At 45.8% G+C, this 27075-nt stretch overlaps 1 protein-coding gene across 4 annotated transcripts in view; it reads left to right on the forward strand.

Annotated features, from left to right (window-relative positions):
• LOC138521163 (zinc finger protein 282-like) overlaps positions 1 to 27075 on the forward strand; it is a 511590-nt gene that overhangs the window by 249728 nt on the left and 234787 nt on the right. For all 4 annotated transcript variants that reach the window (XM_069633752.1, XM_069633753.1, XM_069633754.1 and 1 more), the window contains one exon: positions 22710 to 22820. In XM_069633752.1, the coding sequence (XP_069489853.1) occupies positions 22710 to 22820 (111 nt within the window). The remainder of the gene's footprint in view (positions 1 to 22709; positions 22821 to 27075) is intronic.

The raw sequence follows: 27075 nt of genomic DNA on the forward strand, positions 1-27075 counted from the left end.
CACTGTTCCAGCGTTGCCCAACAGACATTATACCTGAAGTGGGGGAACGAGAGCCGGCTGTCATTGCCAATGATCAGGTGGAAGAGGAGAGAAGGGCAAGGACTGAAATGGAAAACAACAGAAGAGGTCTGAGACCACCAAGGATTGCTCCTGGAGACGAAGTGCTGGTGCGGAATCGTCACCCACAGGGCAAATTGTCTCTCACGTATGAACCAGCTTCTTTAGACATGGTGGCGGTCAAGGGGTCCATGGTGACTGCATCTGATGGAACAGCATCAGTGACTAGGAATGCCAGCTTCTTTAAGAGACTGGGTGAGCCGAGGGCGGAGGCCATGGAGGACATGGACCTCGAAGAAGCACCGGACGAAGGAGGGGGTCAAGCCCCCACAGTGGACTCTCCGGCCCGTGGGGGGCCAAGCGAAGGGACACCGACCAGAGAGGCTGGCACGAGGTACCCCCTGAGAACAGGGTGTGGGAAACCTGCCCATCTTACAGACTATGTGACAGACTGAGATGGGAAGGCTGGTCGGTAGATACGCCCAGGCCTTTGGGCAAAGTGCCATCGGGGGATCCAGGGTGGCTGCCAATGAACGGGGGACGTGTGGGTGCTCTAATGTGTGCTGTTAAATGTGTGATAGTTTTGACCATCCTTTTTCAAGTTTTGTTTTTATGGAAAAGGAGGAGTGTGGCACTGGCCCTTTAAGGGCGCACACGCGACAGCGTGACGTTCACTTCGTTGCGTGCGCTCTATAAATAAACGGGGCATTCCTGGCGGCTGCAGAGCCACCGGGGAGCTAACACGAAGCACATCCAGTCTCCGTGTCATGGTGTATGCGAGTGGGGGGCTTACGGGCAGGCAGTCTGGGTAACTGATAACAATGACTTAGTCTCCTGCTCCCTGCTCACAGTGAAAGTCGGAAGTTAACACTACAAGATGGAGTTTACAGCATTTCTATACAATATGCAAGCTACTAAAGGCTTGGCTCAATGCACATGTGTTCTCTGCTATTGGTCAGTATTTGGCCAATTTTAGGGAGTAAAAGCAACAGGCATTAATACATAAAAGGTAGCAGGCACCCCTCTCTAGAAAGAACATGGCATGATAACCTGTTCAGTGTTTTTTACCCACTTTGAGAGTCCGCAGCCATTCCTTTTTGTTCACTGTACTTTCCCCAAAGGAGGAATAACCATTTGCATATCAGTCTTTGTCTCGCCCACAAGGGCAGTCTAGCACAGAAATGCCAGGCAAACCTCCTTTGAACAAGAGTACCAACAACAACTCCAGACACTTGTTTCAGCCTCGTTGGGCCTCATCAGTGAGGTGGAGCTGTGCCTCTCTGAGCACAGTGAGCAATGGGTCCATGATTGGGTTCCCCAGGTAACTTAGGGTGACAAACCCCAAGTCCTTTGCATAAAACCAAGAAAGGTAGCAGGCACCCCTCTCCAGAAAGAACATGGCATGATAACCTGTTCAGTGGGTTTTACACACTTTGAGAGTCCGCAGCCATCGCTTTTTGCTCACTGTACTTTCCACAAAGGAAGAATATCCATTTGCATATCAGTCTTTGTCCCGCTCTCAAGGGCAGTCCAGCACCGAAATGCCAGGCACACCTCCTTTGAACAAGAGTACCAACAGCACACCAGACACGTGTTTCAGCCTTATTGGGCCTCATTTGTGAGTGGAACGCTCATATGTTGGGCTTATTTCACTTAGACGTCATTTGAAGTAGTTCATTCATCTGGATGTTTACTTCTTTACTTGTTCAGGGTGATTTTTTACATATTAAAAGATTGCACAAGTCTCACCCCACCAGCCACTTTTTGAATTTTGTATTTATTTGTAGTTATTTGTATTTGTGGATGTCCATTTTGATCAGAAGTTACTTACAGGTGGTGGGAGCTTTCCCACTAGGGGTACCTGTACAATAGCCTGAATATGACAACAAGTAATGAGCCAGTTTATGAGAGTGTGAACAACAAGAGCATATACCACGAAAAAACAAAAACAAACAGAAACAAAATGTATTTAAGAAAACAGGTGACTTACAAAACGAACAACATGAAGGGGCAAGTGCTTCAAATTAAAGAGGAGGGCTAGTTAAATAATCAAAACAATATTATTATGCACCACTGTAGACAATAGTGGTTTCAGGTAGGGAGGAGGTGAGAGAGGGAAGGGGGACCTTCCTCTTTACCAAGTAAGTGAAGTTTAAGCTGAACTTTGAATAGACAATATTGGGCTGGCTTTCATTGTTATGGCCATTAGGTTCCAATAGAGCGGGGCGAATAGGTAGAAAGAGAGGAAGCAAGAGGAGGTACAGGGAGGGTATGGAACAGTGAGGTTGAGTGCAGAGGAGGATCGGAGAGAAGGAGATGTGAGTAAAGTGCGATACAATCCGGCGCAAGACCATTGATAGCTTTAGAGACAAGGAGAAAGAAGTTGAAAAAGAGAGTGGTTATTGATGGAGAACCAACATGCATGGTGTCAGTAAATAGAAGTTGGGTAGGATCTGGGTAGGTTGTCGAGAGTGTGGATAGCAAAGCTAAGGACTTTGTCTAGAGAGAGGAAGGCCAAGGAGTAGGCTTAAACAGTAGTCCAGTTTGTTGAGAAAAAGAGTGGAGATTGGAGTTTTGGTAAAGTGCTTTGTAAGAAAAGGATGCGTTTTCTGAATGTTAAGGGGGTTAATACGAGCAGCAGAGACATTGGTAGTGATGAATTGCTGCAGTAGTAGCTCCCTATCAAAGAGGATCACAAGATTGGGAGCCTTGAGTGAGCAAGAAGATATGAGAGGGGAGGGATGACATTGGAAACTGTTGAGAAGCATGACTTCAGAATTCAGCATGAGGCAGCAGAGAACCACCCAGTTACGAATTGCAGTGAAACAATTTGGGAGAAAAAATATTTGATTAACTTTAGCAAAAAGGTGATATTGAACGCCAAAGGATGAGATAAGTCTTCCTAGGGCAGAGATATACATGGGGAAATGCAGAGGTCCACAGACTGATCCTTGGGGGGTGCTGCCAGTGAGAGGGGTGGGGTCAGGTTTATGAGCTCCAAGATATTTTAAAGGATGGACCTTCCATGTAGGAGGTGATCCAGGCAAGAGCAGATTTGTGAAATCCCAGGTCCTGGAGAGTGAGGAGGAGAGAGAATAGGCTGACAGTGTCAACAGTGGCAGAAAGGTACAAAAGGAAGAGTATAGAAGATAGTTTGGAGTGGTGAGCATTACAGGGAAAGTTGGAGGCATGCATGAGTGCAGTCTCGGTGGAGTGTTTACTGCAGATGCAAGATTTAAGTGGATCTCTAAGGCCATTATCCTCATAGGACTTAGTGATCCAGTCAAAGACCATCCGTTCAAGTCGTTTTGAATTATGGTGAAGGAGAGAAACTGGGCCATGATTTGTTGCAACATTTCGATCAGCAGAGATTTTTCTCAATAGAGGTAAGACAGTTGAAGATTTGAAGGAGGCAGGGAAGAGTCCAGCAGAAAGAGATGGGTTAAAGAGCTCAAAGAGATAATGACAAGTGATTGAGACTAAGTCTTTGACTTTTTGGGGAGGAAAAGGATCGATATGAGCACAGGATGGGTTAGCACTGCGAAGGATGGGTGCTAATTCAATAGGAGAGGTTGGATGGATGTAGTTGAGCATAGACGAGGTATAGTGGCGAGGTGGTGGACAGAAGGATGGTACGAGTGGGAGAGAGAGGAGGGCTGTGAGAGTGTCATGAATTTAGAGGAAAAGTAGTGAGCCAGGGAGGATGTGATGGATATTGGCTTCGGAGGTTTGACCAAAGATTGGAGGGTAGATGAAAGCTTGTAGGGGAGATTGCGAAGGGAGGAGATTAGGTTTGTGAAGTAGGAGGATCTGGAAGAGTCTAGTGCAGAGTTTAGGACAGTAAGAGAATTTTTGTAGGCTAGGAGTAGGGAAGGTGTTCATAATTATTGCTGGCATTAGCAGTGAAATTCCATGTTGTTTTGAGGGTCTACATTCGTGCCTAGAAACACTTGTTTACAGGCGTGTTATAAATGCCATATCATATCACATCATACATTCCAGAGATGATCCAAGGCTGAAGATGGGGATCGGAAGGTGTGATTGTGTAAGCAGGATAGTGTTGGTCAAGTGGAGTCGAGTCATACATGTATAGTGAAAATCAGAGAAAGCACTGTCAATGGAAGAGGCATGAACAGGGGAAAGAGGCAGGAAAGAGTTCCTCACATCATCAAGATAAGCAGCAAGAGTGTCCTGCCTGAATTTCCTTAGTCATTGGGAGACGAAGAAGGTGAAGGGGCCAAGATGTTTAAGTGAAAAAAGGAGTAATCAGAGGGAGAGGGGTCAATAGAGAGGCCAGAGGAGGAAAGGGAAATAGAGAGAAAGACAAGGGGCCTCATTACGACCCAGGCGGTAAGTTACCGCCTGGGCCGTGACTTTACCACCATGGCGTAAACTACGTTTAAGCCATGGTGGTTGGCGGACTTACCGCCCCATTCCGACCTAGGCGGGGCGGTAAGTCCCCAATCCCCATTTACCCTTCCCCATTCCCATTTTTGCCCCATAGGGCATAATGGGAGTGGGGAAGGCGTTAATTACGCCACCGTAAATTACGGTGGCGTAATTAACTCCATGGTCCCTTAGCGCCATGGATTTTAACACCTGCTAAAAGCAGGTGTTAAAAGCACCATGGCGCTAGGGGACCTCGTAATCAGGCGGTAAGGGGCGGTGCTGTTAACGCTGCCGTTAACCCCTTACCGCCTGAGTCGTAATGAGGCCCAAGGTCAAGAGAGTTCCCAACAGAGTGGGTAGGCTGGTTGTGGACGGAGTGGTTACATAGGAGTAATTTAAGTTTGAGGCAGGTAGCTGCAGAGGGCTTGGGAAGGTTTAAGGCCCCCAGCATGACAATGGGGATGTCAGTAGGAAGTGACTCAAGGGGAAGGGTCAGACCAGGGAAGAAGGAGTTGAGAGGACGAGGGGGGCGATAGAGAGCCATAACAGTGAGGGGAGTAGGAGGGAGGACTTACTGTCATGCCTGCCAGGATTGCCTTAGCCACTCCTTCATGTGCTCCCTCTAGGATAAATAAAGCATCCACTTATAAGCAGCACTTTGCCCATACAATTGCAGCCAGGCCGTTCTATTCACAATGCAGACTCACCGGGCGGTTCCCATGGAGACAGAGCTTGTTGCTGGGACGCCGTTCTCACTGTCCGGTTGTACTTCCCTAAAGAACATGCATCACGTGGATTCGTATCAGATGCCTGGGGGTGTGTTTGTACTTTATTTAAGCACGGCTGTGGCAGGAGCCCGGTGCTTCTAATTAATGTTTTTTCATCGACACTCAGGTTGCCTGTTTGCGTTTTCCGCTTGGCAACATTGTTTCCAGTTGCTTTTCTATCCCTTGCAAAGCATTTGCCATCACGTTGGCATTCGCTCGACTCTTCCATTCCTTGAGGCGGAGCGCTGTGTTATACTTGGAAGAACGAGATTCAGCTACTTCGTTCAGCCGCGTGTCTCCCGCGGCTACTCCATACTCCTGCATCCGGCCGTGAGACCCTTGCGGCTACTCCATTACCCAACTTCTGATCCCAGCCGCAAGGCTCCCGCGGCTACCCCAGCTGATCATTATAGCCGCTGCTACAAACTCCAGCCGCACTTTTTACTGCAGTCTTCAGCTGAAGGGTTCAGCCGTGAGGCTCCCGCGGCTAATGTTATCTTGTGTGCTCAGAGCAATTCCTGGACTCTGCTTCATTACATTACTGTAGCAGTACAGCTCCGTCTGCCGCTCTGTTCTCGGCACTCTTTGCCTCTACAACTACTTCCATTTACCTACTGGAGGTACGACTACATCGCTTGTTTGCTCACCTGCTGGCAGCACTCTTTTTTCAGGGTTCACCCATTCTCAACGACCTTCGGCCTCTCCTATGCTTTGGGATTCCGCTCTTCTCTCCCAAGTTGGATTCTGCCTCCACCTTACACCACAGGACATAGTTGCTGTTTCCTTGAACCTAATCTTTTGGCGTACCTCCATATTTCTGTGCACTGGACTAATAGTCGCTATTCAGAGGATATTGTGCACCACCTCGACAATAGAGCGCCCCTCGTGCAGTACGGTTTCAAGGCCCTAACTAACATCCCTTCCTTAACCGTTTGTCTAGACCTTCCCGCAACATCGGAGATCAACTGTTCTCAGTCTAAGGTAGGACACTTATGAGGGATTTGTTGTTCATATGAAAGTAGAGGGTTGGGGGCTAGTTAGTTGGCAATCCCATACTTCTCTTCCTAGGAGAGGATACCGTCCAATAAGAAGAAACAGCTCTCATCACCAGCTATCCCCGTAATAGGGATCGCAGCGCCCTTTCCAGTGATCCACTGCGCTAGCCTTAGGTTCATCTCGGCTAGTGGGGTTGGTCATTAGGAAGGTCTTAATTCATCCTACGATCCCAATCGCACAAGGGCACTGCAGTTCAAACCATGACAAAGCTACATTCCTGGTAAGCCACATTCTTCTAATGAATCATCTGGTTGTTTTCTGGGTGCCTAGTGTAACACTTGAATAGTGGCATATTCAAAAGAGGAACAGTTGATGTCATAGAGCGGTGGCAGTGTTGAGGGCTTATTGATAAGAAACCCCACACCCCCACCCTTCCCAATTGGTCTGGAAGAGTGGGAGAAGGTTTCAGAGTCAGTGTGTGGAGCTGTTAGTGTACAAGAGTCATGAGGAGAGATCTGTATTTTTGTGATAGCAAGAACTTAAAGTTGAGGGTGATAAGTGTCGAAATGGTCAGTGATGTAGGAAAACCTGTTGCAGAGGGGTTTTGCTTTCCAGAGCACAAGTGAAAGAGGAATAGGAGATGGGTAAGAGAGGCAGGTGTTGTGCGGTTAGGTGAGGGGCTTTGATGAAGTTAGAGATCCTGGGAGCAAGGGAGTGTCTTATTTGAGGGGTGCAGGTTCAGGGGGAAAGAGGGAGATGGGGAGGCCGGAGATTGATGTAGATGTTACACCAAGTTGAGGCTCAAGGCTATGAGATAAGGGAAGGAGAAGAGTGAGTAGAAGGAGGAAGAAAGTGAAATCAAGATGCATGATGTAAGGTAGAAGAAATAGGCACATGAAGAAATGAAGAAAGGGTGCAGCCCATGAGAGAGGGAGGGTAGGTGGGTGAGTGAAATGAGAAGCGGTTGATGCATGGTTGAGAAAAAGCAGGTGTAAATTCTGAGTTGGACTAGAATGGAGCTATAGGAAACCAAACAACAGTTAACAGATCCAAAACAACAATGTTCCTTCGTCCTGTTAGGGAACAGAAGCTCAGCTGAGAATGGATAGTCAATGAATGGAATGATCCCTATGCGTGGAAGAATATGTCAGGAAAAGGGTGACCTTGGTTGGTGATGTCCTGGATTGAGCAGGAGGTCTGGCCATCGGCCTTTAGCGGCCCTAACAGGCACAAACAGGGAGCTGCTATTTGCTGCGTTTGACCTTTGGCTGCAGATGACTGGTCTGAATGACCAAGGTGGACTGATTAAGTGTGTCATAGGTTTTGCTGGGAGTCATTCACAGTGTTCCAGATGGCTTCCACGCTTGCAGGCAGAGTCCCGGGTGTTCTAAACCCAGGGGGCCTATTTTTGTAGTTAGAACCCGCAGATTGGGAACCGGGTCCTCTGGCAAAGCAGGATGTAGGCAAGGAAAAAAAACGTTTTGAAGAGAAACCTCCAGGCAAACACATGTCATTCTAGGCACCAGTCACAGTTTTCCAGATTACTTCCACACCGAGTCCTGGGTATTTTAGGCAAGGCAACTTCATTTTGTATGCAGGAACCTCAGATGATGCACAGGGCGCTTGGGACTGTTCTGGTGGTTGGTGTACCACAGAATTCTTCACACATAGGAGTAGTCCTCCTGCAGTGAAGTGCCATGGTACACACCCCTTCCTTCTCGGAGCGTACCCCTATCCATGCTTTATCAATTTGTGTTTCTCAATAATGATATGGTTGCCTAACAGCCATTTTTCTAATTCTGTCACCCCCAGTTCTTCTTCTGTATCAAAATCAGTCTTTGTTTTGAATAAATCTATCTGTGATTTTAGTATTTGCCAAAATCTTTGTAATGTAATGCAGTTCTTCATTGCATGTTATATTATGTTACTATGCTTTTGTACTGTGCCAAATTACCAGAGTAGGCTCTTGGGAAAATAAATAACTTTCCGCCAAAGCTGGGAAATCTGATAATAAGTTATTTAGCATATACAGATTATATTGTTCTGTTTGATCTGACTCCAATCGGCCTTCAAAAGTCACTGACAGCGATAAACTCCTATCTTACATTCCTGAATGTACCATTGCATGTGCCTAAATCAAAAGTAGTAAGGTTAAACTACACTAAAAAAAAGGAGACAACACCGAAAATGGTTCATTAATGACACACGTTTAGAAGTGGTTCCTAGCTTTAAATATCTAGGAGTCGAAATCTTTGAAAGACGATCAGCTCGAATGGACTTAATCAAGATGAAAAATAAAATTAGATTTAATTCTTTTGAACTATCAACTTTTGATAAAAAGTATGGAAGATTTTTGTCTCTTCCCATTTGGAAATATTACCATCAGAAGTCAATTCCACATTTGCTTTATGTTGCTGATACAGGGCTTTTAACAAATCAGTGGTACAGACTGGAATCAATGCTACTGAAGAGGCTTCTCTGACTCCCAAAGGGTACGCCCATTTCAGTTCTCCAACACGAGATGGGCCTGATCTCTCCTCAGCAACTGCAATTTATGAAAGTTATTATGCAGCCCCCTGAAAATTCTGTAATGTTTGAATTGTGTACAGTATTGTTACACGTCCTTGCAAAGTTCTGAGAGAATGGGTACAGGACTCCTTGAAAACCATGAGAGGATATAATTTAGATCCGTTGGCCCTGATGGTTCTATCAATCAATACCAAAAGGCTCCTTTTTGAATCTGACTGGATTAGGAACAGAGATATAGCTATTAATTATCATCTTTTTTATCATCTTAAATATGGAATAAGAGCTTTTAACACTCTGCCTTCCTATCTGATACAACAACCATCCAGAAAACGTAGATTTGATATGTTACGTTTTAAATTAAATCTTCTCCTGACTAAAGAAGTTGGTGGTGCAAGACAGAGCATTCCTCGTTCAGAGAGAGTTTGTAGGTACTCTGCACTGGATTTCACCTGATTATAGAATGCCTTGTTTTGGCAGATTTACAACATCATTTCTTCAGCCGCTTTGTGCGTGACCACTGTTTTTTGTAAATACTGAGTGGTTCTGGGCCAGAATTTTAAATAGTAATGAACTTCTGTTAGACATCTCTATTAAAAAATGTACACCATTGTATTGCAATTATCAAATTGCTGTATCCGAATTGTATAACTTGATTTAATCTGATTTATCTTCCTTTTTAGCATCATGTGTTATGAATTTTAAAATGATTGAATAGCACTGTTTGTGTATCTTGTTTATATTTGTATTTTTAACAAACTTTTCTATTTGCTGTTTTTATGATTGTTTTATTTTGCAAAGGTTTTGTATAACCATAAGCAATTAATACAATAAAATAAAGGGCAGCATCCTTACCAGAGATGTATTGTGCCTCCACATGGGGTATCCCGGCCTTAGTCTGCTGGAAGGATTAGTATGAGCAAGACTGTAGTAAGAGGGAGGAAAATCAGAACAAGAGTTTGCAGACACCAGGAGGGAGGCAGGACTAAATGCTTGCATTTCTATTAATATTAGATTTGTGTTAGTCCATTATATATGGACTATCTTCTCGAGAGAGTCAAATCAGAAAACACTAGAATTCCAAGACAATTTTGGAGTATTATAATATAGAGGTCAAGTAGTGGTGTGTACATGAGAGACTTAAGAGTTTTCACAGGCAATCCTGGTAGGTATGTAGGTTTAAAATACACCCAACTTCAATTCATGGTATTGGTTATAGCATTTTCCAAGCAGCAGAAAGTGCCTGCCCTTCTGTATCCCATATGGATAACTGACATAGCTAGTGGTTGGGTTCAACTAGGCGTTTGCCTTCTCGGCAGTACCAGTTCTGCTATCTCTAGTGACACAGGAAAGGCCTGCTCATTGAAATTGTTCTTACATTGTGGTAATTTGTGATTTCAGAATCAGGCCTAAAGCAAACTTTTCTATCTGCCCAACTTTCATCAAGTGCATGAGTAAATGTGTTACCACCTTTGCCTCTTCGTTCAAGGCACAGTCTAACATGGAATGAATATTGAGCAATGGTTTCGCCAGACCAGTCAAGGCTGTGCCTGCTCATCTGGTTTCTGCGACAGGGCTGTTTTGGGCCCCTTCACCAAGGCTTCACTAAGGGACAATTCCAAAAGCGCTACTTCTTTGCAACCTCTCCCATATTCACCCCGCTGCGGTGGCAATAGAGACTGGAACCTTACACAGTAACAGCGAATTGTCACTCCAAATAAGCCTTTTAATGGTCATCCTTCAATCCATGAAGATGGGGTGCAGTTAGCCCTTCTACATCTAAATGGGGCCAAAATCATGTTGGATCGCTGAGTGCTTTTGGTTAGTATCTGTATTCCTGATAGAATTTTACAAGCCTCCCCTTCAGACCTCTCTTCCTCAACCTATACTTTTCTCTATGAGGTCATCTTCTGGTCTTCATGGAACTCGAAGTATTGGCATGAAAATGTGCCATAGAATAGCCCCTCTACATGCCACCAACTTCCACAGTGACATATTCTGTGTGAAGAAAAAGCACAAAGGCTATGGCTTATCTTAAATCTCAGAAACTTTCATCCTTTGTCTCTTACAGACACTTCAGAATGGAGATTATTCATCTCCTCCAGTATCTATTACATTCTGATCATTGGTTTTTTCACCTAGACTTGCAGGATGCTTACCCAGTTCAAATTCATCCAGATCACTAACATTTTCTTCAGTTCACTTGCGAGGAGCAAATATGGCACTTTTCCTATACATCCTCTACCACCTGTTGCTTCCCCAAATTATTAAAGCCTCTGGTAGCAGCTGTTTGTACTAGGGGGTCAGGTTAATTATTTATTTGGCCAACATAATCTTCTCTTCATGTGCCAATTGAAGCTCCTACTGATTCAGCAGGTAGAGCAGACAATTTTGCTTTTCCAGGACCTCGGATTTCACATCAACCTAGAGAAATCAGCTCTGTCCCATTGCTAGGCTTTAGAGTTGCTCAGGTTTTCAACAGATTTCATCCAATCCGTTCTTTAGCTCCAGAGAAGGATGTTGCAAGCATTTCAAGGAGACTTTTTCACAGTGTTACTTCTATGTTTTTACTTTCCATCAGACACCTAGTTGGCCCCCAACGCTCATTGATCCAAGTCATCTTTCCAAGTCCTCAAATCTCGCCGTCTTTGTAGCGGATTGTTTCATGCCAATGTAATCTCCCTGATGCCTGATGCAAAATAGTAGCTCTTCTGGTAGCTCCAACACATGGAGGGGGGTTGTGGCAGGGCTGTTTTTTTGGCTCTCCCAGAGATTGCTGTAGAATCAGATGCCAGCAGTTCAGGCTGGGGCATCCATTGCCTGGACTCACCCACATATAGCATTTGTTGCCCGGAGGAGAAACCTTCATATTAATGTCTAGCAGGTTCTTTTGCCAACAAGGTTTATGAAAAAACATTTCTTGGATTCTCCTCCACATGGACAACATTGTGTCAGTCCAGTACATCACCAGACTTGGTGGAATCAGGTACAAAGCCTTGATGCATCTGGCCAAGACATTCTAGCATTATAATCTCAGAGGTACCCACAACAAGTTGAAAGACTGGGACTCTGGTTTCCTCAGGGACCATGATGATAGGATGCTTCAAGTGTTCCAGGCTTAGTTCACCCTTTAGGGTCTCCCGTCCCTGGATATCTTTCCTTTCCCCTCAACCACCAAATTCTATTTTTCTGCTAGCACCCCAAACTGAAAGGCACTATAATTATAATAATAATTGTTCATTTATAACGCGCTTAATACCAACAAGTGGTTTCAAAGAGCAGGATCGGGATTCAAACCTGTGTTGTGCTGATTTGTCTTGCCTCCAAGACAAACACTTTGCCCCTGAGCTATCCTTGCTCCCCAAGCAATAGCCATTGCTTCCTCCCACTAGCAATGCACCTGTTCCTTCCAAATTGGATATGAGACCTCCTGTTTGCCTTTCTCCCTTCCTTGTGTTCTTGTGTGTCCTTCAGAGGTCAGAACATACAGATGATTCTCATATTGACTCTTTGAGCAATGCAATCTTGGTTTCCATGCCTTCTCATGGTTCTCCATTTCAGTTTACACTCTTTCCTCTTCTTCTCACAAATCCAGAAGAGCTTACCATCTCCCATAGCTCCTTCTTCTGAGCTTGTCACACACTTTTGCTTCATTTTTGTTTTAGTGTCTCACATGTCAGATCTTCAGATATTACCACTAAATCTTACATCTCAGAGAGGGTTTGGTTCTGTTACCACAAGAACAAAATGAGGATCTAGCTCCATTTTCCACCAACTGTTTATATATGTTGGTAAACTATAGGCCTCATTACGAGTTTGATAGTACATTGATAGTAAATCTATAAATCTACTGCCCAAAACGATTTACTGTGACTGTCACTTGGTCCCGTAATTTGGAGTGGTATGGTGGTGTGAATCTCCATTTTTGGAGTCTATAGGACTCCCTGGGGATTATTGGCAGATTAACTGTGAGCGCTAATTCTGTGCAGTAAATGTTATGGTTTTTGGCCTTAAATTAGAGGATTTACCTCCAGCAATATGCTGGAGAAATGCTCTTTTCAAGGTCAAGTTTGGATTTGATAAAAGTGGTGGCAATTTTGATACTGTCAAAAAAGATGCAACTTTTTTTTACTGCATCTCAAACTTTTAATGTGGTCATAAGTAAAGAAATGCAGGTATATGAACTCCACTCTGTACCTCTTCTTGACCTTCTCTCAGTACAAAAATGGGCCAGAGGGGAAAATTGAGGCATAAAACCAAAACACCTTGCTTTTATGGCCTCCATTTTCTATTCTGCCCGGTACAAAATGACTGCCTTAAACTTCACCTTTTTTCTAGGGTAAAAGGTAATTCACAGTATTTTGGGTTTGAAGTATATTGCACTTCTTTCTTGGATTGGTGAGAGTTCTTCTTTGGCTCTCAAAGAACTTGCCAGGATGTTGCTCTTCTTGTGAATCACCCCAGTGCCTTGCGTTGCCGGTCCGTGGTTTAGGCTTGTAGCACCCAAAGATCGTATTGGACCCTGGGGCTTAACCCCTTCATCAGGCTTTTGGGATGTTCCCTTGGTGTTTCTCCTCCATCAGTTCAAAGGCTCTACCAGGATTCTAGGTTTTGACCAGCATATTCTTCCTGATGTCCTATTGTTCGGCACCTCCGTATCAAAGTCCCTTCCACCATCCTCTTGCCTGGCCTTTATCTCATTATTGCCTTCCACATTTGCTCTTTCCCTTTATTTCTTTTCTCCTTGACTTTGCAAACACTTTTAATTCTTCCCCCTCCACCTCTTGTCTGTCCTCCCTTCCACTCTAGAGGTAACTCTACCTCCTTTGCCTTCTTGTCATGCTTCAACTTTCTATCCCTGTCCTTATGTCTTAATTGTGTCTCCTCCTCCTTCCTAATACTCCTGCTCTCCTCCTCTTCAGTTCTACATTATTTCTTCTTCTCAAACCTCACCTTTCTTGTGTCTCCTCCTCCTTGATGTTCCAGTGTTCCTCCTCACAAATTCTCCACTGAGCCTCTGTCTCAAGGCTCAACTCTCTCCACTCGTCCTTGTTGATGTTCACCAACTCCGCCTCAATCTTCCACTTTCCTTTGTCTCCTCCTCTCTCATTGACCTTAACTTCCTCTTCTGTCTTCTCTTTGCTTCTCTTTTCTTCTGCCACTCCTGCTCCTCTCATTCTCCACACCTTTACACCTTGGTGCACCACCATGCACTGTCTTTCACTCCATGCAGTAAACTCCCATGTCCTCCTATGTCTTCCACTTCCTTCTATCTTTCGTTGGACTACCCTATGAGGCACCTCATTGTATATGGGTTTTCAGGTGTGTAAGTGTTATCTGCATGGGCTCTGTTTGGTACTCATATCATGGAACTATGAATCTCTCATTTTGTTCGATTGGCTGTGGTAATTTCCTTCTTGGATTTAGATTTCATATTATGTTGGCCGGTCCAGCTCAGCAGCATCAGGTCTCCCCTATCTTTTGAATGGAGTAAGTGCTTGTTTTTCTGATTAACACAGAAGCCTTTGAATGCTGGAAAACAGGGTCCACAACAGGGAGCATGATTAGAAGTCGCACAGATGTGCCCTCTCTGAATTCAAACCTTTTCATTACTAATGGGGCATCCATGAAAACTCATGGCCTCATCACCAGTTGGGTGCGCCGCCAACACTGTTCTGCTGGATCATGAGTCGGTCAAATACTGCTGTACCTAAATCATATCGGCGCTATTACAGCCAGCTCTAACATCGCCGACAACAAAAAGCGCAATTACAGCCATATCACAAGTCCATGCACAGCGGTATTAGCCCTGAAAACCGGAGCTAATACAGCTGAGAATTACCTTCAGCCACCCAGGTACCAGGAATCAAGCCACAGGTGAACACAATGCACACCAGAGGGCTATATAAGACCCACCCAGGCCCCGAACACCATTTTGAACACCATGCTGCCATGATTTGCTGCAAGCTGGGACAGGCAGCTGTTCATGCTGCACCTGGACCTTGAGATGCAGGCAAACCAGGCCAGGGCACAGGGAGTACAGGGTGTAGGGGCGAGGAGGAAGAGGAGAAGGAGAACAGGGGATAGGGGTTAGGAGGAAGAGGAGAAGGAGAACAAGCAAGGCGAGCACCCATTCCCAGGGTCAGGCCATCACCATGGGCCCTCATGGACACCCAGTTGGTAACTGAGTACCGCCTCAACAGGGAGACCATCACAATCCATGAAGACATTGGGAGCAGGATCAACATCCGTACAGCTGTGCCCTCACTGGTGAAGCTGGTGGCAGTCCTACAGTTCCTGGGGACAGGCACCTTCCAGCTCTCTGTGACATGATGCAGGGCATGGCACAGTCCACATTTAGTGAAGTCCTGGGCCAGGTGCTGGATGCCCTCCTGCACCATGTCAACCAACACATTGCACTGGCCACCACCCAGGCCAAGGTCAACGACATGAAGGCACAGTTTATGCCAGCGCACAACTGCCCAATGTAATAGCAGTAATCGGCGGCACCCATGTTGTGTTGGTGGTGCCCCAGGCCCACTAGGCCGTATTCAGGAAATGTAAGCATTACCACTCCCTCAACGTGCAGGTGACATGTGACCCTGATCTCATCATCATCCACTTCTGTGCCCGCTACCCCGGTTCCACACATGACTCCATGGTCCTACGCAACGGCACACTGCTAGGCACAGAGAACAATGGACCTAGATAGTGGGTGAGTAAAAAGCCTGCCAGATATGCACAGTGAGGCACAAGACCAAAACAGGGGTAGGGGGGATAGGTAGGGGGGATAGCCACAAAGAAAGGAAGCATTGCATATCAAGAGGATGCACTGGCAGCACGTGGGCAGCTAAAAACAACTGAAGTTGCAGGGTATCACAATCCTGTCTCTACCCATATACTTATAACACATCACAGACAGAATTTCATTAATTTAGGAACATTATTCCTCAAACTTTGTTCCCTATATCTATGTAAAGAATTCTCGCTAGCCCTTATGGTGTAAACTAACCCTAGTGGGGCGCTGGTGTGTCGCCTGTCTAGGAAGGGGATAGCTTGCCCTAATCTCTGTCACTACCTTCCTGAATTGCTAAAAGGTAGGAGCACACAGTGTGGAAGTCAAACTTAATTGCATTCCTTTTGCTTCCACCTAGTGTGGCTTATCATACATACAAAAATTCATTAATAAAGCAGTGGGTGTGTGCCAACCACTGTCTCTACACCCCCTGCTAGTATTTAAAATGATGCACTAACTGCCATGTACACTTGTTGTTCAGTGAATCATGTAAGCCAGGACATCACCCTGGCTATTTATTCTGTCAACCGGTTTCAGCGGAATTACAATTACTTCTACTGCTTTCTTCAGGACTCGACAATGTGACTAAATATGACATAATACATTAAAAAGATAATTGCAATGTTGTCTGATTTTCATTTCCAAATTTCTTGACTGGAGAGGGCATCATCGACGTCTCATGGGACGTCTAATGTTTTGAGACCTGGTTGGAGTTCCCATGCAGGTAAGATTGGTGGTACTATGATACATACACTGGGAATATCTATAGATATAGAGATGGGTTCCTGATACGTGTATTTTTCTCTCTCCTTGCCCCCATTATAGGGTTGGGAGTAATTGGCTTAGACGTCCCATGAGAAGTCGATGATGGGAACAAAGTTTGAGGAATAATTTTTCTAAATTAATGAAATTCTGTCTGTGATGTGTTATAAGCACTTGGGCAGCACTTGCACCAATGACGGGGGGCATCCAAGGGTGCATGCACACGTTTGATACTCTTGGACACACACATGGTGACAGACATACACTGCTGCCATCACAATGACATATCATACCACATCAACCACAATGCATCATGAAGGTGGCACAGCGCATATCCACACACAAGCATCCAAAAACATGTACACCCATGCCACACCCGTTTGCCCATGTGCAGCCACTTGGGACACACCACACAACACCTGCCACTATAACAAAGGGTGCATGTACAGGACAAGGGATGCATGGCATAATTAACGTAAGCTGCACACCCATCGCACATACACATTGCATGTCTGGGATGCACATATGAATGCTCACGGCCAACATTGGCCAGACACATTAAGACAGCAGACCCATGCATGAGACAATTGACTGATGTCTGTGTTCCACACCATGCAGGTGACTCTGAATATCCGCAGCTGGCGTGGCTGATGACTCCTGTGAGTGACCCACGTACACTGCGAGACCACCTACAACCATGCCCACAGCCAGACTCACATATGCATTGAGTGCACCTTCATACTCCTCAAGGCATGATCCTGGCGCCTTGATCACACTGGGGGGAAACCTAATGTATGCCCCTGACAAAGTAGAGAAAATAGTATTGGTGTGTGCAATGCTCTATAACATTTGCCTGTGCAGTAATGTGCCACTACCCCCCGAAGCAGACAGGACACACACAGAGGAAGACGCAGATGATGAGCATGCGCCATAGGAAACCAAGCTGCACCTCACTGAGGAGGCCCAACCAGGCCAAAACATGTCTGGGGTTGCTTGTGTTTCCGTGCATAGGGGACCTAACCTAGCAGATTGGGCAGGGCTTCTCCCATTGGTGGTAGTACCTGACAGGTTTACATATGGCTGGACCCCTTTTGCAATGGCGCAGACGGGTTAAAAAACGGTGGTGTGGAAGGTTGCCCAGAGCAAGTCCAGTGGTTCAGATTAATTCAAAACCTTCCACCCATCATTTGTTTGGTTGCAGCAGCCAGAGCAGACACTCAAAGGGATGACCTGAGGGAAGGGAGAGAGGCCTGATAGGCACTAATAGACATTTTATTCTAGTACGCTGACCTGACTCAGGCCACTACCAGCACAGTGTGAATATAGTGCACAAGAACACAATCATGAATGTCCTTGCATGTTTTGAGTTCAACTGATTTTTATGTAACTTCTTCAACCAACACTACCCACTACCCCTGCCCACCACCAATACCCCTCCACATTATCCCCACAAACACATGCCCACCACCAACATCCCGCACACTATCCCCCATCCACCGCCCACCAGCGTTTTGATAGCAAGGCCACTCAGGCCAACAGGAGTCATGCCATTCATGATGGCCTTGCCCTCTTCTCCTGACCCCAGCATTCAGTGACCGTGGGCACAGCTGGCGCAGGGAACGCTGCCTATGGGTGCTCTGGTGCGATTCCTCTGTTGGCGTGGTTGATGTAGATGGTATTGATGCTGCCCCCTGCTGCCATTGGAGGGCATTGCTCTTCCTGATTTGTTCTGCAAGGGCTGAGACACCCTCATAAAACTCACGCACCTTTTGCCCAAACCCAGTCAGTGAAGCAGTGCATGCTGTGACAACTCTCCTTGTATGTGCACTGTTGCGCGCCATCCTCCTTGTGGCTCCATGGATGGCGTCATGGATGGCCTGCATGTGTTCACTGTGTGCATTGGCAATGGTCTCCATCTGCCTCTGCCTTGCTTCAATGCCATTCAGTCTCTCCATGGCCATGCCCAAAGTGTCCGTAGGTTGGGATGGATATGGGGTGCGTTGCCAGGATGGGCTGCCAATAGGGGGTCCATAGGAGGGAGTGTTCGTGTTCGGTTCGGGGGGGAGGTGCGCTGGTGGTGTGGTGGGCTCTGTGGGCTCTGGCTGCGTTCTCTCACACGAGCTGGGCTCTCGGGTGTGGTAGGTGTTTGACGGCACAGACTGTGGCCTGGAGTTGGGGGCACTGCTGCATGGTGGCTGTCACTGCTGCTGCTCTCCCCTTGTACCTCCAGAGACATGGTTTGCAGTGGTGTATCCTTGCTGGTGGTGGTGTCATTAGTGGCAACTGGTGTGCTACTGTCGGGCTGTGCTGGGGGTCTAGGCGTGCCCCGGCTGCGGCTGAGTATGGTGGGATGCGTCTTGCGCCTAGGGGTTGCATGTCACCCCTTTGCATGGTGGTGGTGGTGGCGCCGCGGGAGGGCACACGTTCAGACGGGCCCCGCTGCATCCTCGCCCTCTGATGCCTCTGGAGATGCTTGTGTGCCTGTAGGGGAGATAGGGGATGGCATAAGGACACATTCTCCCACGTGTTTTGGCATACACAACAGTAACTACATGGTGATGGGTGTGTCACCGAGCTGTAGGACTGATGCACAGGCCTGGTCTGGTTTCATTTGGTATTGGATTGGCAATGATGGGGACATGTGCGGGAAGGGTGTGGGCCACTTGGGGGATTGAATTTGGCATGCTGGCATGGCAGGGATACACTGCTGGCCTAGCTGTTGATTGACTTGCATGCATTTGTTCCTCATGCCCCAAATTTGAAGAGACATGTGGTAATGGGGCATGGGGCCTGGTACTTGTCACTGCCAGGGACTGATGGGGCACTGTTGTGCCCCCGCCATGGCTGTGTGGTGCATGCCACTTGGTTGTGCCCTCAACACTGCTCTGACTCACAGGGGGGACCTTGGTGCACTGGCACATGGCTGCTGTGGTAGGAACCTGTAGTGGCTCCCATACAATGCCCCCAGTCATAGTGCCCGGCACATGGGTCGTTCCACTGGGGGATGCTGTGCTAGGCTATTGTGGTTACATGCAAATGTGGAGGTGGGGTTGACTCACCTTCTACATCCTGGCTGCCAGTACCCACCTTGGCACCTCCGACACCCTCAATATCCTCCATGTCGAGGACCGAGCTGCACTTTTTGTCCCACAGCGTAAGGTCAAGTTCCGGTGGTGGACCTCCCCCGGTGGTCAGGGTGTCCTGTCTGTGCTCGGCCAGCATTCCCCTAACCCGCACACGCAGGTCATTCCACCATTTCCTGCAGTCTTCCCCGTCCCAGGAAACACAGGCGACAGTAGAAACCTTCCAGCTCACCGCCTGCCAGATTTGGGTGCACCGCTGGGAAGAGGTTTGCGCTGGTGGGCCACAACCTCATCCACCAGCACCACCAGTTCACCCTCTGTAAATGTGGGCTTTCGCAGGTCCTCTTGGGCTGCCTCGCCCCTAACCGTTTCCTGTGACATTTCTGCGACTGTGGATGGCTGCCAGGGGCTCTGATTTTTAATGGATTGTGATTTTCAGAAGGGCAGCTGCAGTGCTACCAGATCCAGCACTAATAATGTTAATAATGTCGGCAGCGGTAGCACTAATAGCACCTGGATTTTGGGTGGTAGCCCGCTGTCCGGCACTGTTTCTGCTGGGCACAATTAGCGTCAATGCCGGAGCTGTGTGCACGTGCACGTATATTTGTGATTCGGCGCGATTTGCGCCACGGTTCCCGGTGGTAACGCTTACCACCCAACTTGTGATGAGACCCATGGTAGCAAGTCAGCGACTGTCATGATTTACCACTGCAGTCCCAGGCTTGCCATATGGTCTCTGTGGAGACGCTGGCGATGCTTCCCTTTGCAACATAGGGGATTGCATTGCGGCTGCACATTACGTGGCATCGTGACATCGCTTCCCAGCAAACCAGGAAGTTAGCAGCCTATTTCTATGTCAGGAACCGAGTGAGCCACGTGTCCCAATGGTTCTTTCTTGAAAGACGCTAGTTTTGTTCTTTTCTTCTTCCTTCCATGTGCCTACTCCCGCCTGCCTTTAGCCTTCCTTGTTGCTCGCTCTTGCTTCTACCTGCCTGCAGTCCAGCTCCAGTCCTCCTTCTCTACAGCGCTTCTATTTGATTAGCTTTCCTCCTTGATTTCCTTTGTCCAGAGTTTGCTTCGTCTGTGGATCTGTATATTCTGAAGCCTGCACTCTGCAGTCCATCTACCCGCTATTGACCAGCACAACATAACACCCTTCAGCCTTTACATCCTGTAGGTTTTTCCCTAGAAAAAGGGTTTTCTCACTTTTTTGGCTCTGTGTCGCCTAGGCAGTGCCAAAATCCAGTTGCATCTCCTGGGTCGCAGTGGCTGCCCATGGGACTGGAAGCCACTCTCCTCTACAGACACTGTTACCAAGAGCTAAGGTAAGGCGTGATCTTGACAGCAGCCCAACAGGGCCTGAACCACAAATTCCACTCAACATTCAAAGTTTTTCTTAGCGTATATGGGGATGTCAGTGTTGATTGCATAATCTGTCTGTGTCAGGGTGTTCTGCTAGAGATGCATCTGTTCATGATACTGACCGTTTCAGGCAGATGTGGGAGCTTTTAAATGTCTCAGACTCTACCAGATTACTCTTGCTTTGTCTAGTGCATTCCCCTTGAATGGTGTATGATTTAGGTATATTAGAGTCACTGTCCTAGTTTGTCACTCTGACTACTTCTTATTGGTCACAGATGGTTCTGGGATGGGCAGAATACAGGAGGCTGGTGATGGACTTGGGTGTTTGGGAGTACCCTCCCTGTATCTCACCTGGAGCCTGCAACATGGAGCAAGTGGAGGCTACCATCCCTCAAGGTCACCACCTCCTAATCAATGAGACCCTGACATGTAACTTTGTCACAGAAGCCAGAGTTTGTCCTTTGTTTTTTTATCTTCATTACCAATGTGTTCATTTTCACTGTTACTTTCCTAATTCCATCCATTGCATGTTTACCATTGGTAAACTCAGATTGAGATATCTGATGTATTGCTATTATTGATAGTCAATGAGAATTGTGACATTTGAGAGTGCCTCCAAATGAGAGATTATCTCAAATTGCTTCACAGCGGTCTTGCATGACCGGATGCTTGATGACTGTAAAAATACTATTCTGCCATTTGTATCGTTACTATAGGAAAAACAATGTTGACAGTATTTGAGAGAGAGACTGGAAGAAGAAGCCCCTATTATCTAAGTGTGTCCTGCTCCAATAGTACATTGAAAGGCAGATGTCACTGAATGAGTACCTGCTGCTATTATAAAAATAAATGGGTTGCAAGAAGTTGAATCAACATAATAAGATGGTTTCTGCATAACCATGACTAAACATAAATGACTCTGTGATACCCTGGGCATCACAGAACAGGCACTGGATTGGTTGACCTCTTTCCTTCTGAAGCATCCCTCCTCTTCAACCTCGTCTTCCTCTCTCATCCCCGACTGTCTGATTGCTATTCAGGCATGGTGTGCTACTAACAATCTCTGCCTTAATGCCTGTAACACTGAGATGCTTCTCATTGGGACTCCTGCCCTCTCCTTCCCTCCTATTCTCTGGCCGTCCTCCTTGGGCCCCCTCCCCTCACCCTCATGTGATGTTAAAAACCTGTGTGTCATCTTTTGACTCCTCTCACTCCTTTTCACCTCATATTGCTGACCTCAAATTCAAGACCCTCTGCATCATCCCCAAGGCTTTGTAGGGGCTGGGACCTTGCAACATCCAACTCTCTCTCTCCCTAAATACCTCTCTGCTAGAGTCCTTCAATCCTCTAACTCCAACTCTCTGCAGATCAGACGTTTCTCCAAGCAGAGTGGGGAGTAGATCTCTTTCTTTGGCAGCAGCCTCCATCTGGAACAGCCTCCTGCCCCTCTCCGACTTGAGCCGGATCTCCTTAAGTTCTGGAAGCTTTTCAAGGCCTTCATTTCCTCCTCCTCCTTCCCTCTCCCCCTCCCTTGCTAGTCTTCACCCGCTGCTGCGACTGGTTGCCTGTATCCCTTATGAGTCTTCCAGAGAACCCCTCTTTACCAGCACTTGCCCTCGGGCACCCTTCCCTGACTAGCCTACTGAGTCTGGTCCAACCCCATCCTTGCACTAGTTGACCCCAACCCTGGTTCCCCGGGCCCTTGCCCTTCTGGGCACCCCTTAGCACTTACCCCGCCACTGCGGCCCCCTCCCTCCTGCACTTCTCCCTCTTCACCCTCTCCCATCCGTTCACCCTGATCTGCACCCTCCATCCTGCACTTCTTGATACTGCACTTGCACGATTCCGAATGTCACAAGGCCTAGTAGGACCGTTATTGTTATTTTCTCCTCTGTCCCCCCTCCCTGTCTTATTCGTCTTGTGGAAACACTTTTTGCTGTATATTTATGGTTGGGCTTTTGTCTCATATAGAACATGATGACATCGCACAAATTGTCTCTTTCATCATTAAAGAAGATGGGATGAGCCACACCATGGACCCGCCAGAATTAACGAGAAGTAACAGCACTAACACTCCCACAGGTGAATATTAATAGCTTCTTCGATTGGACTGGCAATAACATTATGTTGCTCTTGCCCACTCATTAGCATTCCATTTAAAAAAAAAGTTATATTAAGTTGCTATATTCATTCCTTATGATATCTATTGGGTGTAATGTTGCCTATATATTGGAATGCAGTCATTTACCTAGGCCTTTAGGTGTGTTTTGGGTGAGTTGGATCAACTAGCATGCTTCGCTTGCATGAAATTCAGACTGGTAAACGAGTGCCTCACAGTTCCAAAAAAGTATAAAACAGGGCTGTAACACTGCAGTTTATACTGAGTTCCAAATTAAAACTAAGTGGACGTCAGTAGCAAAGACATGTGTAATTCTATATTTAAAGGTCAATAGCGACACACTAGTGGGCCTCATTTTGAATTACCAAACTGAATTACCATTACCGCCACCTGACCGGATAACAAGTGGCGGTGGTGCTGTAAGTCCCAATTTCTTTTAGTCCATAGGATTGAATGTTTTTTTTGGGTGGAATACAGCAGCAGTAATTCTGCCGATTTTGCCGATTTTTCTGCTGAGAGTTGGAGGTTTTACCTCCAGCATGATGCAGGAGGTAAATCCTCCACTCAAGGGCCATACTTGTAGTATGGTGGAGTGGGAATTACCGCCAATTCTTTCCCGCTCTGCCATACTCGTAATGAGGCCCATGTGGGCTGGCAATTTGTTCCATAGTTTGCAGCCAGTGGAGCCCAGCATCCTACCCGATAGCGAGCTGTATTGTACCTTCCAACCACTAATCGCTCGTTTATACGTGTGCGGGCAGGAACATAATGCTATGCCACAACATGTTGTCCTTTATGTTACGGTCAATATTAGGTAGAATAGAATCTAGGGTCGAATGGAGAGTATGTAAGAAAATTGAATGTATGGAACAAGAGACGAAATGAAACAGTCATAATAACTATAGAGGTTTTCCTATAGAATAATATTGGTTTTAAAAATAAAAAGTAGAGAAAAATTCTGATGTGCACTACAGATCGAAAATCCACCTAATCCTTAAATGTGGTAAATATTTGAATTGTACTGTTGAAAATATTTATTGAAAGAATTCAAACATTGCTTATTAAAAAAATTGAACAGACTGTATCTCGAAAGAGGAACTAGAAGTTAGTCAATCGTGTGTAGACCTAGAACGACATATGACCACCCAAAGATTGAGTAGTGCGAGTATCGATATGACGGGTTGTTTGGTTTGGTCATTAAAAATACTCTGTAGTCTCCAATAAATGTTTTGCAGTTTGCGGTCAATATTATACCTATATTATTTTTTTTGTATTTATTTTTTACAAGTGGTATAGCTCAGTGGCATCGTGCTTGTCTTTAGCAACATGGGTTAGAATCCCAGGTCTGTGCTTAGTTATTTCTTTGATATTAAGTGCGTTATAAAAAAAACAATTATACACAATTAAGCGTTTGGCTCGAAAACAAACCTTTCAGCACGGACTAGAAAACAGCATTATAAATACAGTACATTTAAAAATCTAACTGTAACTAAAACCAGGCCAGTGCATTCCCCACTACATACAATCTCCCACCATTCTTCCGTGTCAAGCGCTCCATACTGTGCTAAAAAGCAATCGAATTGCAAAATCCTCAGCTCTGCCAGATTAGGAAACAATAATAACAAATGTCACAGTTTCATTTCATTTGCAGTAACAACTTTACAGAATCTATAACTACTATTCTTCATGTCAAGTTTATTACGTACACCTAGCACCGGTAATGAAGGATATAGATTAATGTGTACTCTTAAAAACGGATGATTATTTACTGAATTAGGAAATTTCTTTAAATAATGAGGAAGCTGATTCATAACCCTAGTCTCATGTTTAAAATGATAAAATAATGTATACTTTTTACAATCTGACTGTGTGTCTATCCAGTCATTCGTCCAAAGTTTATTTTTTAACAACGGCCGGATGAGCAACTAGGCGATCTGTCGCCATATTTAATGTTTAAGATCTCTTCACATCCTAATTCCCATAAATAAAGACTTTTATCCATTTTATGGATCAGAGTGTCTTTCAATATCTGAAACAAGGAGTACCCTTCCACCATTCGGCATTTCCTGTAGATTTAGATGGATTTCCAGTGTATGATAGCTTGAGGAGATAGTAAACCCAACTTGTACCGAATAAGCTGGATGGGAGCGCTCTTTGGTAATTCCAAAACCTTCTTCCAAAATAACCCCTCTTACAAGTTTCACATAGTGGAGGCGGTACATAATGACGTTTCTGCCCTGTACGGTAATGCTGGTATTACCTTCATTTTGTAAAATTGAAGGCTTGGTATCAAAGAAAAACGCACAAACGCCTATTTAGGACCATCCTTTGGGCAGCAAAGGCAATTGCCTTGCGCCTTAGTATATTAATATTAGGAATATCGGTTGGGCTACTGTTCATGCAAAAGCTTAAGTATATTAAAGAATCGATCCTGGTCAAGTGCCATTTATAGACAGATTTCTGCTTTCTCTTTCTAGGACTCAATATGATAACGGTCAACTTCGCTACATTCACAGTTAAGTAATTTTTGGTAGCGTAATGAGGCAACATATGTAGTTGTCACTGCAGGACTATTTGGGTTTGGTCCAGTAAGACCAGATCATTTGCGTATAAAATGCCAGTTGATCGGATGACCACTTATAGGCGGAGGAAAAGATCTCGCCTCACATAAAGTCTCACTGAGGTCTAATATAAAAAGCTCAAAAAACACGGGAGCAAGTGTACATCCCTGTTTCAGTCCTCTGAAAGTAGCAATTGTTTTGGTTAGATAGCCACTTTGATTTATTCGAACCTGCAGGGAAGTTAAACTGTAAAGGTCCATCTGAATTTCTGCTAGGAAAAATCGGCAGCCCCATTGTAAACGTTTATTCCATATTAAGGTGTGATCGATGCTATTGAAAGCAAGGGCGAAGTCTATGAAGGCCAAATAGACTACCGACCCCTCTGACAAAGCTCTTTTAAAACAAAAGTTTAAGATAAACCCATTTAGTGTGGTCCCTAAACCCTTGACTAGAGATGCAAAGATTTTTCGGGTGTGTCGAGTAATGCGAATGGGTGATAATTCTTTTGGGTTTGCCCGATGGCCCTTTTTAAATATTGGGATCACAACTGCTGATTTCCAAGAGAGGTATACACTTGTTTTTCAACACTTGTTTAAAAAGGATGGACAAAAATATAGAAATATAGTCCAAAGCTCAGAACATTTTTTCAAAGCAAAGCTAGAGAGGCCATCGCAGCCAGCTGCGCAAGAGTTGTTACTTTTCTTAATTAAATGTAAGTTGTCCTTGTCTTCAAGTTTCTAGCATTGACAAAGGAGACTAGTGTCATTTCAGATGCCATATGGCAAACGTTAGCTCGAATTATGTCATCCATGTGGCTTCAGAGACAGGATTAATCTATAGGGCTAATTGACGAGTATCGAGGACTTTAGTAAGCTTCCATACATCCGATGTACGCTTAGAGGATAAGGCTTCTAGCATTTTCTCCTTCTTATACCGATATTCCCTATGTTTATTTTAAAAATATATTTGTATTGTTAATATTAAATGGTTGGAGCATACAATAACATCATCACAACATGAGAGGGCAATCGTTACATATGAGTCAGCCGCTAAAGCCAACAAGAGTCACCTAGCTTCATTCTTAGCAAGGAAATCCCCCAGAGAATGTCGTCACCCCATCCCCCCGGTCCCATTCAGTTCACCATGTTGCTTTTCTTCCAGAAAAGCCACTGTCACCATTCTCTCCCAGGCCTAAGTATAAACGTGCCAGACAGGGGTTGAAGGTCACAGCTCTAGTAGTGGCGACTAGATCAGTTGAAATTGTTGGAGTTTCCTGTCCTTCGCCACAGTCACCTTCTCTGCCACCAGGACATCCCAGACCTTGATCCACCATGGAACCAAGTCCGGACCTTCCGCTGACTTCCAGCACCGAGTGATGGTAATGTGTGTGGCCAATAGCAAATGTGTCAGGAGCCTCGCACGCACCCTATACTTCGGGTATACTTCTTCCAGTGGGTCCCCGGAAGCAATGTTTTGGGGCAGACTGGGAGTTTGCCATCCATGATATCTTCCATGGTTTCCACAATGGCTTTCTAGAAAGAACGTACCCAGGGACAGTCCCACCGCATGTGGAAGTAGGAGCCATGGGCCCCCTGCAGTTTCGCCAATAGTCAGGGGGAATTGCGGACTGAAAATTATATATCTGTGCCGGGGGATA

The sequence above is a fragment of the Ambystoma mexicanum genome, chromosome 13 (genome assembly GCF_040938575.1).
Source record: "Ambystoma mexicanum isolate Mex_15411 chromosome 13, UKY_AmexF1_1, whole genome shotgun sequence".
NCBI classification, from domain to species: domain Eukaryota; kingdom Metazoa; phylum Chordata; class Amphibia; order Caudata; family Ambystomatidae; genus Ambystoma; species Ambystoma mexicanum.